This window comes from Pseudophryne corroboree, chromosome 1, assembly GCF_028390025.1.
Source record: "Pseudophryne corroboree isolate aPseCor3 chromosome 1, aPseCor3.hap2, whole genome shotgun sequence".
Taxonomy (NCBI): Eukaryota; Metazoa; Chordata; class Amphibia; order Anura; family Myobatrachidae; genus Pseudophryne; species Pseudophryne corroboree.
In genome coordinates, this window is record NC_086444.1 from 56,039,795 (window position 1) to 56,052,806 (window position 13,012).

At 42.4% G+C, this 13,012-nt stretch overlaps 1 protein-coding gene across 10 annotated transcripts in view; it reads left to right on the forward strand.

The window, feature by feature from the left end:
* Positions 1 to 233: 233 nt before the first annotated feature.
* The window catches only part of TCF4 (transcription factor 4), a 611,629-nt gene continuing 598,850 nt past the window's right edge, over positions 234 to 13,012 (forward strand). For 3 of the 10 annotated variants that reach the window (XM_063959782.1, XM_063959837.1, XM_063959800.1), the window contains exons 1-2: positions 595 to 889; positions 2,560 to 2,632. In XM_063959782.1, coding sequence (XP_063815852.1) covers positions 818 to 889; positions 2,560 to 2,632 — 145 coding nt within the window. In that variant the 5' untranslated portion in view covers positions 595 to 817. Of the gene's footprint in view, positions 562 to 594; positions 890 to 918; positions 1,276 to 1,588; positions 1,608 to 2,559; positions 2,633 to 13,012 lie in introns of those variants that run through there. The other 7 variants (XM_063959791.1, XM_063959846.1, XM_063959822.1 and 4 more) reach the window with 6 other exon arrangements.

Sequence of the window (13,012 nt, forward strand, 5' to 3'; positions counted from 1 at the left end):
CTTGGTCCTTCTCCGAGCTCCAGGGATAGCAGCGGCAGCGAGAGTGGTCCAGGCAGGAGCAGGGTTGGAGATTGCATGCCTCCAGCCTCCAAGGGGCAGGGGATGTGTGTCCACTCCAGCAGCATCCTGATAGCTGGGGATGGGAGGGGGGGTGGTCACCACACCCCCCCTCCTCCTTTCCTCCCCTCCCTTCCTCCCTGCCTCCACTCCCACCTCCCCCTCACCCTCCTCCTCCACTCCCAGCCTCACTCACAGCCCGCTGATGCCTGCACACAGCACACACTGAGCCAGGGGGAGAGGACGCGCGCTCGCTCCGCTGTCGCTGCGTCTGTCGCTGGAGTCTCTGCGTCTGTCGCTACTGGAATAGCTGCTCGCCCTGAACTCGGGGCAGGTGGACATACCCCACTGACTTGGGAAGTTTGGAAGAAGAGGAAAGAGGGGGGGGGGACTTGTCCCACTTTGCTCCCCCCCTATTGTCTGTGCCGGAGCCTGGCACCAATCACACCGGGCAGGAGGGAGCTGCGGAGGAGGAGTCGCCCCACACTCGCCCCCTTGCCAGCCGTAAGTAGCCATGCCCACCCGAGCCCAGCGCTGGAGGGGAGGGGACTGAGCAGCGGGCACTGCCGTGCCGAATGCAGCCCCAAAAACAGCTCTGGGATTGGGTACCCCGAATAGTTCTGCTTTTCCCAGCTCTTCTCCCCTCCTCTGCTTTTTCTTCTTCTTCCTTTTTTTTTTTTTTTATGGTTAACCCCTTCCTGATGCACAGGCCCAGTGACTGCCCCCCCATGTTCCTAGGTGCCTGTGTCCTTTTCCTAAAATGAATCACCACCAGCGAATGGCTGCCTTAGGGACGGACAAAGAGCTGAGTGATTTACTGGATTTCAGTGCGGTAAGGAGCCACGGTGCAATCACACACACTGCAACAATGTAACAACTCCAGCAACAGTCCCACTGGCTGCGGCAACTAATGTAACGGCCCCTCCAGCTGCGGCAACAATGTAACAGTCCCTCCAGCAACAGTCCCCCCTTGCTGAGCTACTGCAACAATGTAACAGTCCCCCTTGCTGAGCTACTGCAACAATGTAACAGTCCCCCTTGCTGAGCTACTGCAACAATGTAACAGTCCCCCTTGCTGAGCTACTGCAACAATGTAACAGTCCCCCTTGCTGAGCTGTTGCTGCAACACTGTAACAGTCCCACTAGCTGAGCTGCGGCAACAATGTAACAAAATAAAACATACTCTCTTACCAGACTAGTTGCCATCGGATGTCCATGGTAAATATGCTGTAGCTCTTTTGTTTATTTTTTGTGTGTTTTGTTTTCTTTTCCTCTATTTATTTTCATTCTTTTAATTTTCTGTTTGTGTTTTATTTTGCACTGTTATTTTATCTTTATATTATTATTATTATTATGATTATTTGTACTGTGCCTCCAGCTTGTAGTGTTTGCAGAGTCCTGTCAGTCCTGGACGGTTTCCCATCCCTCGCAGCTCTCTCGCTGTCTCTTCCCCTTCTTTGGCACTCGCATAGAAGGAAACTCGCTTGTCTTTCCGTGTAGGGGACCAGAGCTGATCTCTTGTAATTACCAAGCAAAATGCTTTTCCCCAGGTGGCATCTTGCAGTGTTCTCATATACTTGTTTTGTCTTTGTTTTTACATGGGGGGTGAAGATGAAGAGAGAGAATGTCTGTATTTTCATATTATATTTTATTTCTGGGTTCCAGCAGTGTCCCAAATGTTTAGAACTACTGCCTGCAGCTGTATAAGAATCCAGTACTAATATATATATATATATATATATATATATATATATATATATATATATATATATATATATATATATATATATATATATATTAGTGTACAGCTAAGCTATTGCATGCATGTAACATTCAATTGTAGATTTGCATAGTACCTCAGACCCCAGGCTTATTTGCCTATGTGAAAGAATTTCCTCCCTAAGAGATGGCTTTCGGAAGTTTGGACAGGATATCAGCCCCAGGCACATTTCAGCCTCTCTCCTCTTGTACTTTTTCATTTGTTAGAATTTTTTTCTATCTGCATCCGTGACTCTGGGAAGGTGCGTATCCACCAGACACGTAGAATAACACAAACCAATTAGAATCTAAATAATTTTAAAAAAATAAAAAAAAATCTTTTTGCAGAAATTGTGACTTGTGTTTGTCGGATTAGGTGCTTTGTTTAGTGCAGGTGGCACTTGATGTTTACATTGTGTTACAGTCATTCATGACATGGAAATTGCTGCAGCTTTAGTGAAGGTTTGGCTTTTTTTTATTTCATTATTATTTTATTTCATTTTCTTCATTTTGTATTTTTTTTTTTTTTTTTTTTTTTTTATGTTTTTACCCCTCGTAATATGGATGACAAATCAGCTAAAAAATAAATAAAAAAAAAACTGGAACAATGGCAAAGTTTGAGTAAAAACTGCCCAGAATATACATTTTTTATTATATATTTAATTTAATTTGGTACACTATTGTATTGATTGTACAGAGGGACTGCCAACTTATTTTAAACTCATCCTGCTCTGTTTGTTTCAGATGTTTTCCCCTCCTGTCAGCAGTGGGAAAAATGGACCAACGTCTTTGGCAAGTGGACATTTTACTGGCCCAAGTATGTAAAACATGTTTTAAATTACAATTGCTGCTGTTCTGTATTGAGACAATTATTTGAAATTTTGTGGTTGGCTATTTGGTCAAGGTGTGACGTGTATATTCACTGGGTTCTGTCTTGTTAAAAAGGTTTTCTGGATCACATTAACTACACACACACAGACACACATTTACTCATTTGAGCATTATGCTATATTGTTGTTCCATTGTAACACTGGCGTTTGTTTTCTTTCTCTCTGTAAGTAGTTTTTACCATTTGTCAGTGCTCATTGATAGTCGGTAGAAGGAGACGTCAGTGATCAGGACCTGTGTCAGTGAATTTGGCACAGTCAAGCATAGATTGGATTCTAGTGCCAGAGATACCTAAATGGCTGGCTGCAGTCTATATGACAAACCATGGCTCTGGGCGAAAGACTATGCACATATAACCCTTCTCTATTTCCAAAAAAATACATATATTCCAGCCCCTCATTTGCAAAAGGATTTTGGATGTGACACACAAAATAACTGACTCCTCAATGTAACAGCTGCAATGTTTTACAATGACTGGCACTGGTATGTGCCCTGTAGATAGTGGTATATGCAGGTCATAATTTGCAATCATGGGATTGAATACTATCAGCAAAAGGATACATGGACTTTCATGCTTTTTATTCAGTTTCAAACTTCATAGCAAACACCCCAGCAGCTTTCACCCCCTCTGAGTATTTTATACTGGGGGATTTATTCCCCCCCCCCTCTTTTGTTGGTTTATTTACAGTATTTTGGGCTTTTCTGTAAGCATTATAGGCAGAGATGGTATTGCCAGTGTCACTTTTTATTCATCTATTTATTTAAATGCTGATGTTTATTTGTTGAATGTATCCTGTGGATATAAGAGTTACTTCAATCTATTTTAAAAGCACATATAGCTATTGTAATCAGTGTTTTTAATTGTGCTTAGGGTGTGATAGTTCTGCTAACTTTTGCTTGGTTTGTGAGTTAAATATATATATATATATATATATATATATATACACACACACACACACACACACACGACAATGCATACAACCGCTGATCACAATATCTATACAGGAGCCAGTTGTAACAGTGTTTATGTTGTATTACCGCAGTGTTATTTTGAATGTCATTATTTTGTGCCTAGTTCTGCAATGGTGATTAAGTTGTGTAGTTGTTGCTCCCCCGATCCGGGCCTGTGATGCAACACAGACAATAGCCGTAGCCAGTGTTGTATTAGATGACTGATTCTGATTCACATTACAAGAGTTTTGTTTGCACTTTTCAGCTAAAAGGGCTGCTTGCATATGACTATTTATATGCACATATAATATCACAGTATAGACAGGTGTAATAGACATCAGCGTTCTATGCTATTGCATGTTTATAGAGCTTGGACCGATACCCACACACAATAATACAAGCAGCTAGCTCCATGCTGGAATCTTGGATGTTTAAGGCCATCATTACCTAATGTGTTAACGGACAGATGAAAGAATTCATTCTCCACCCTTTCTTATTGGGCAGGTGCAGTGGAGAAGTCAAGAGTACAGGATTATATGACTGTGAGTGTGTGTGTGTGTAGAATTGGACAGGAACAGATGTCCGCTTTATGTAAGCTGCTGCTCTTAAGGGTATTTATTTTTTATTTTTTATGTTCTAGAAATAATTTGCGTTTGAAACCCATGGACAGTATTGCAACAAAAACTCTTGTGTGCAGATTTCGCAGTGCGCAGCAATATTTCAAATTTGTGCTGCTTCCCAGCTAGCGTCGTCCCCACTACACCTAGAAAGTGGCTTGTGCTCTACCAGGCTCTTTCACTTCTCCTCTGACCATCTCCCATAAACGACTTGGACGTAACTTGAGTCATAGTCTCCACATTCCCATGAAACATTTTTCACATAAAAGCCTCCTTTTTCTTTTCTTTTTTTTTTTCTTCTCCAGTCTAGTAAAGAAACAGCAGTTTGTGTTTGATGTTTGCAGGTGTTCAGCGTTCCAGCCTTGCAGAGAAATTATTTCAGCTAAAAAACCTTCCCTCCCGCCTGCATTTCAAAATACACACATGTTGTTGATCTAAACTCTTAAGATATATTTCCACAGTCTCTGGAGCTATTGTCATTTTGTTTGTGTGTGTGTATATATATATAATATAATATTATATGTTCTGCTCCTATTGTATCACTGGCTTGCTTTTTTTTCTTTTGGCAAAAAAAATAAAATTAACTTTTTATTTTGTTTTTTTTTTTTCACGTGTGGTTGTGTTGTTACTTTTTGTTTTCCTGATTTAAAAGAAAATGTGAGCCAAGTGCGGCATAACTAACAAATACTTTTTTTTTTGGGGGGGGGGGGGGGGGTGTAAAAAATATAATCCACATTTTAGCTTAATTTCAATTGAATGTGTCTTCTACTTCTAAGTCAGCGAAACTTGAAAATAAAATGGAAAAATGGGAGATTTTTTTTTTTTTCCGTAGGCTTTGTCTGATTCACGCACTCTCGTGACATCTGTTCAATACTTCACACATCTTTCCAATTAGTAATGGTTAGCATACCTGCTTTAGTCTCGGATGTGTGTGTGTGTATATGCGTATGAAAAGATATATAATATAATATAATATAATATATATATATATATATATATATATATATATATATGTGTGTGTATGTATGTAACACACACACACACACACACACACACTATTACATGTATTTATTTCAGAATGTACGAGAACCCTTGGAGAAATCATATAAAAAAGCAATTGGTTTAGGAGGAAATAGTTTTTATGTACAAGAGACAAAATACTTATCAATGACACAACTAGTGTTAGTTTTGTATGGTGAGTGACATGGTTAGATACAAATGAAGAGGTTGACATCCGCTGGTTTGGCTACTAAAAAATTAGTACAATTATTATCATTGATTTGTTTTACATTAACAAGTAACTGGCATTTTTTTGTGTACAAATAAATACATTTGTGTTATATAGTGATGTGTTTTGCTCATTTTGTGCTGTAAATTCTTATTTTTATTTTTTTTGCTGTCGTCATCTATTTGATCTTCTCAGCAATAGACTAAGTCTGTCTGCACTTGATATATTGTAGTAACTGCGTGTAGTAGCCAACTGGGATCCTATTCGTTTTATAGATGATATTTCAATGTCGGCGGTATCGTGATTTATACATGACCGTTGTTTTGCATTTGGCAGTTTTGGGTACCCAGGACTTGCGTCCTTGTTTTGCTACTTGCAGGTGCTTTGGGAAAGAGACTGGCTGAAAGGTTTCGTCTTTGCAAGCCTGGGATATATAGCTGGCAGGGAACAGGCTAATGTTTGCCGAAAACACAAAGTTGTCCCATGTGTTTATCAAAAAACCTTTTTGTTGCTAATATTGCATGCACTGTACATAATTCATAGGTGAAACATTAGGGTTTATGTATTCTGCAGTTAGCATTCTGTTTATGCGTTGTTGCGCTGTACATTACCTTCCTGGTGACGGTTCCCTGCGGAAATACTTAGCAGAGCAAGAAGGTTCCGTTGGCCGCTGTTCCTCCCACCTTTTATGTGCTTAAACTTTAAAATAGTTTACCATAGTCTAAGTCAAACTTCTCCCGAGTTGTGCCAACCAGATAAGATTAATGGCATCTCATCGCTGGCACACAGAAATGACAAGGAATTATTGAACAAAGCCTCAGCCTGTGTCTTTCAAGAAGTACTTGATTATCGTCCCTTGCATAGTGACTGCGCTTGTGAAAGAATTCCATTAGTGGCCTCTGTGTCACCGCAGGAGTTAATTGCCTAAAACTTGCCTACAGAGCATGACGAAGGGGGTCACTTTGCATGTCCAATGCCCACCTTTTATATATATTTTTTGGGGGGGAGATTTTCTTATCGTGCAATGATCAAAAGTCATCTTGTGTTGACTCCTCACCCCACTTTGGCCAAAGGATGTTTAGATGGCTCTCGACAAGCAGATGTGATAGGAGTACAATGGGGAAGGAGTGAATCCCTGCCATCCCAGGCTCCGTTTCATGTTCTTTTGATGAAAGCGCTGATACATGCAAGACAACAAGTACAGCTGAAAAAACGCAGCAATATCAGGAAAAACCTCAGCTCGGGGTGTTCTTGGACTTGGTTGTGGATTCCAACCTCTGAATTCTGCTGGAAGCAGAACCTAAATGCCCATATTATAAGCCATGGAATAAGAAGTCTCCAAATAATCTAATAGGTGTGAAAACAATCTAAAACTAAGTGAGATGTAAAGGAAAGATAAAAGCCACCTTGCAAAAAAAAAGAAGAAAAAAAAAAAGGCACTGGAATTTAGAATTGGTCGATACTCTGATAGCGCTGAGAAAGACGTTGTATTCCTATGTGATAACGGTGTAGCATAAAATAGATGTAAATAAGGTTTTATTTAATAAATAAATCAAACATAAGGCTGAAAGATCTCCGCAAACCACATAAGCAACGTCTAGTTGTGTGTCGTTTATGCTGAAATAATAAACATTGCTTTGGAGTGGTTTTATTATTCTAAATCTACTATGAAATTTACTACTACCATATATAAAATATAGGATTTGTCAGCGACTGGATCATTGCAGTTTGTGGAGCTTTCAGGTGTTTGTGTATGAACATTCTGATTATTCATAGTTACACGTGATCATTGTGATAAATGTAAACCTCCAGTACAGTAGGGACCAGCAGACCCAGATATATATTGCTTTATATATAGAAAAAATAACCTCCAGGTTTTATTTTTACAAATGTATGTAAGTTTTATATTCTGGAACACCATATACAGCATAAGAGAGTCATTTTTTTCTTCTTAAAGGACTTGGAGCCATAATTAGACATTTTGGTGCACTGTGCCGGAACGAGCATTGCCCCCCCCCCCTTTTGAGGCACCAAAGGGGGCATGAGGTGCGGCCACTCAACAGTACCCCCAATTCATGTTACACCACACCGTAGTAGTGCCCCTTACACGTTACGGCACACAGTAGTAGTGCCCCTTACAAGCTACGCCACACAGTAGTAGTGCCCCTTACACGTTACGGCACACAGTAGTAGTGCCCCTTACACGTTACGCCACACAGTAGTAGTGCCCCTTACACGTTACGGCACACGGTAGTAGTGCCCCTTACACGTTACGGCACACAGTAGTAGTGCCCCTTACACGTTACGGCACACAGTAGTAGTGCCCCTTACAAGCTACGCCACACAGTAGTAGTGCCCCTTACACGTTACGGCACACAGTAGTAGTGCCCCTTACACATTACGGCACACAGTAGTAGTGCCCCTTACAAGCTACGGCACACAGTAGTAGTGCCCCTTACACATTACGGCACACAGTAGTAGTGCCCCTTACAAGCTACGCCACACAGTAGTAGTGCCCCTTACACGTTACGGCACACAGTAGTAGTGCCCCTTACAAGCTACGGCACACAGTAGTAGTGCCCCTTACACATTACAGCACACAGTAGTAGTGCCCCTTACAAGCTACGCCACACAGTAGTAGTGCCCCTTACACGTTACGGCACACAGTAGTAGTGCCCCTTACAAGCTACGCCACACAGTAGTAGTGCCCCTTACACATTACGGCACACAGTAGTAGTGCCCCTTACAAGCTACGCCACACAGTAGTAGTGCCCCTTACAAGCTACGCCACACAGTAGTAGTGCCCCTTACACGTTACGGCACACAGTAGTAGTGCCCCTTACAAGCTACGCCACACAGTAGTAGTGCCCCTTACACATTACGGCACACAGTAGTAGTGCCCCTTACAAACTACGCCACACAGTAGTAGTGCCCCTTACAAACTACGCCACACAGTAGTAAGTTGACATGGGATGACCAAGAAAAGATATATTGTTATTTCTCTTATTGTAATTTTCGATTTCTGACTATTCCCTGTCGGCCAACCCTCTTGTGTTTGCAATTTGGGAAATATCTCTTTTCACAGTTGGATACAGCTGTGACCTTAGTGCTCAAATGTTTTTTGTAAAAACTCGTAATCACCAGAAATTTGAGACTAGAGATGGGGGAAGGGTGCAGTATGCCTTTTATGTAAATAGGATTAGAACATCTGTTCCATAAGGGTAATAGGAAGTTATACCCTAAGTCAGAGGTTCTCCAATACGGTCCTCAAGGCACCCCAGCGGTGTAGGTTTTAAGTTTATCCATGCTTGGCCACAGGTGATTTAATTAGCACCTCAGTCAGTTTGATTTAATCATCTGTGCTGAGCCGTGGAAATACCTAAAACCTGGACCGTTGGGGTGCATTGAGGACTGAGTTTGAGAACCTCTGCCCTAAGTAAATGGCTGCCATAGGGTAAGGAATAGGTAAGTAAACTCCACATAAAAGGTATATTGAAAGCTGACCTGTCCTCTACATACAACCACACCAATATAGGACAAAGGGGGTAATTCAGAGTTGATTGTAGCAGCAAATTTGTTAGCAGTTGGGCAAAACCATGTGCACTGCAGGTGTGGCAGATGTAACATGTGCAGAGAGAGTTAGATTTGGGTGGGTTATATTGTTTCTGTGCAGGGTAAATACTGGCTGCTTTATTTTTACACTGCAATTTAGATTTCAGTTTGAACACACCCCACCCAAATCTAACTCTCTCTGCACATGTTATATCTGCCCCTCCCCCACAATGCACATGGTTTTGCCCAACTGCTAACAAATTTGCTGCTGCGATCAGCTCTGAATTAGGCCCAACGTTTTTTCTCCATCAAATATGAATGCGCATAAGCCCCACTACTGATAAACATAAACCATTGTCCCCAACTCACGCAGACCTGCCCAGTTACAGACAGTTTCCATTCAACCACTCCCACTCACCCGGTTAGTGTGTCTACAGACGGGAGCTGTGGGAGGATGCGGTGGAGGTCAGTACGTGATCACCCTAGTTACGGCCTGGAAAGGACTTACCCCTCTACATTTGGGGAATATAGCCAGTAAAAGTGCCCACAATACGCGGTGCAGGCCAACAAGACACACTCTTGACCACGTCATCTGGCCAATTTGAAAGTCCCCATATTGATCGTGGTTGCACGGGGGCTTCCAGTTGTATTTATGCCAGTGAAATAATGGGGCCATGGAACTGATATAAATGCATATTACTTACTCCTTGTACAGGTACAAAAATTGAGGAAAAAACATTTTTAAAGGGATGTGAAAGTTGGATATTTCTAGTATATAAAGCACAGTATCCCTTACAAACTAGTTGTGATGGTGTGTGGAACTTATCCATGCAATGCCAGTTCTGAGAATACCGCTTTTGTTTTGCTCTTCTATATAATAAAATAGACTGCTGATAGAAAATGATGTCATCCCATTTGAATGTAATGACAGTTGGCATGAACTCTGACCCCTTTCACTTGTGTCAGTGATGTCACTTTTTAGAGAGTTTCCGTATATCACACATCTGCAGTAACCAGACACCTCTGTTATTTCCCATACTTACTCCTCACATATCACCTTATGACGAACACAGAGACACTCCTGATAATCACCTAATAACAACATCACAGCATTCTCCACAACCAAAAGTGTATAAAGGTACACTGGGATGGGGGAGAGAGAAGAAAGCAGGAGTGGCAGAAAGGAAATAGATGAGAGGGAAAAGAGAGTTGGAGTAAATTTTGGAGGGATTGGGGGGGGGGGGGGGTCTGAGGTCTTTTTTATTATTGCAGTGTGCGAACTGGATCAGGTCTGAACTGCGCATGGGCGGGAGGGGGCGGGCTGGCTCGCTTTTGCCTGTCGTTTTGGGGGTGCGGTCCGGCCAACTCAGACGAGCCCAGAACATGCGGGCCGCGGCTGTGTGACATCACATGCAGCCGCTGCGACCCGGAGAGCAACGTGTAGCTCCCTCCCAGCGCACAGGTGCTGCGCAGGTAGGGAGCTACTCGTCAAGTACAAAAGCATCGCCGCTGTGTGATGCTATTGTACCTGTGCAGGGGGGGGGGAAGGCAGGGCCAGACATGCGTGGCGTCCCCCCGCATGTCTGAGTAACTGATTGTAGCCGTGCAAAATGTTGAATTTTGAATGAATTAGGCCCACTGTGCAAGTGAAAGACCTTTGTATACAATTAATATTAATGTCATCTTATTGTTAAGTACGTTAACGTAGCTTATGGTTAGCGTAAGTAGATAAATGAAACTAGCGTCTCCTGACTATTGGATCCTCCCATAAAATGACGGCCTCTGCAGTGCATGAGCGGCAAGTGTACTTAACTATGCACTGAAACCTCAGAGGTGGTTCTGACAGATCTGAAGGCAAAACCTAAGCAATGTAACAGGACACCTTATATAATTTATTTAGTGTGAAACAGGAACTAGCGAACCAAAGTTCCTAAAGCATTCTGTGAGGGGTATTTGGGCTCAGAAAGTGATTATATTATTATATTGCTTTTCTTTCAGACATTTGAAAAATAGAAGAATGTTGTTTTTTTAAAAGTGAGTCACACTGCAAAGATAACACATGGTAATGGTCAGATGTGTGCTATTTGATGTTTCTAATTGAATAGCATGTGTGGTTATATTGTCAGCATTAATCCACCTTTCCGATCCACACAAATCAAAGATTCTGCACATAGGTGTTCACATAAAATTTGCACTTCAACATTATTATTGTTGGAATAAAGGGGCAGCCCAACGAGGCATACCGTTTTGAAAACTAGACAACCTACTGAATCAAAAGAGGGTACCCTTTGAAGTCTGAATGGGAGAGACCCTCCCCAATTTCTGGGGAAATAATGTTTTGTTGTAGAGGGGGATATTGTTTTTAAAAGGAAAAAAAAAAAGTACTTATCCAGCTCTATGGACTAAGAACGGACACACACACACACACACACACACACACACACACACACACACACACACACACACACACACACACACACACACACACACACACACACACACACACACACACACACACACACACCTCCTGCAGTGTTGAGGATGAGTGGGACTCATCCTTAGCAGTTCTGATATATGTGCAGGACCAAGACTAACTGCCAGGCCCAAGTAATTAGTACTTGCCCTCCCCCCCCACCTCTGAATATATGCAAATGAGGAGTCCCACTTGTTCTTTTCATTGAGGTGTAAGACTACCACTAAACCCAAATGCTAAAATTGACCAGGGATTAACCATGACAATTGGCTACAGCTTTTCTAAAAAGTAAAGGATTATTTTAGTACTCCACTGCAGAAGGCTGAAGCCATTCCTATATCTAGACCGTCTCTATTGATACACTTGTGTATGAATCCCCCCAATCCAGACGTTGCATTTCTGCCCAGCAAGTCTGTAAAGCTGTCTCTCAAACTGTGCCTGCTTAAGAAGCGCAATATCCCTTAGCATGCTGCAGAGAAAGAAAGTTGTAATGGTAGATATATGTAGTTACATATAAATGTATGTTTACAGCTCAGTGATTCTGGTTTACTTGGACTTTTAACACCAGGCAAAGGGCCTAATTCAAGGTTGATTGCGAAACAACATTTTCCTCTAATGGGCAAAACCGTGTTGCACTGCAGGGGGCGGGGAGATGTAACATGTGCAGAGAGAGTTAGATTTGGGTGCGGTGTGTTCAAACTGAAATCTAAATTGCAGTGTAAAAATAAAGCAGCCAGTATTTACCCTGCACAGAAACAATATAACCCACTCAAATCTAGCGCTCTTTGCACGTTGTATCTGCCCCTCCCCTCTCCTCCTGCAGTGCACATGGTTTTGCTCATTAGAGGAAAATGTTGTTTTGCAATCAACCTTGAATTAAGCCCAAAATCTGCAAATCATTTGTGATTGGATGACAGATTGGTCACTAGGTGTCGGGGGTCTGGAAGACTGGCATTAAGGGCAGGATTCTGAGACGGATGGTTGCGGGTTTGCAGAAGCATCTTTCGTATCTCGGCAAAGAAATCGACAAATGCGCAGACGCCAAGTCATGCCCACAGATGGAGATCGCAAGTTTGAATGGATTTCTCGGACCACTCTTTCTGATCAGTGGGTGTTTCTGGCTGGTAACTGGGCAGCCACCATGTGAACGCATAGAACTGTTCCGTATAGTGGGTGTGTAAAACTTCAGTGCGCACAGACGGAGGTGGGACGCCTCTTTCAGATCTTTTGCAGCCAGCATGGAGTGGGTGCACATCCAGATACTAGTGGATGCCAGTTGCTTCTGCAGTGGGGAAAAACGTGGGTGGGATGACATTCTACACGCAGACACGTGGATGCTTGGCATACGTGGGTGGAATCTTGCATTACCACAGGGTAATAAATAGTCTGCCGCGGTCTTGCGGTAAAGTGTCCGAAGTTGTCACTGACTTGGTCAGCGCCGCAGTGCAGTTTGCGCAATGCAGTGAACATACCCTCTTCCACATACGA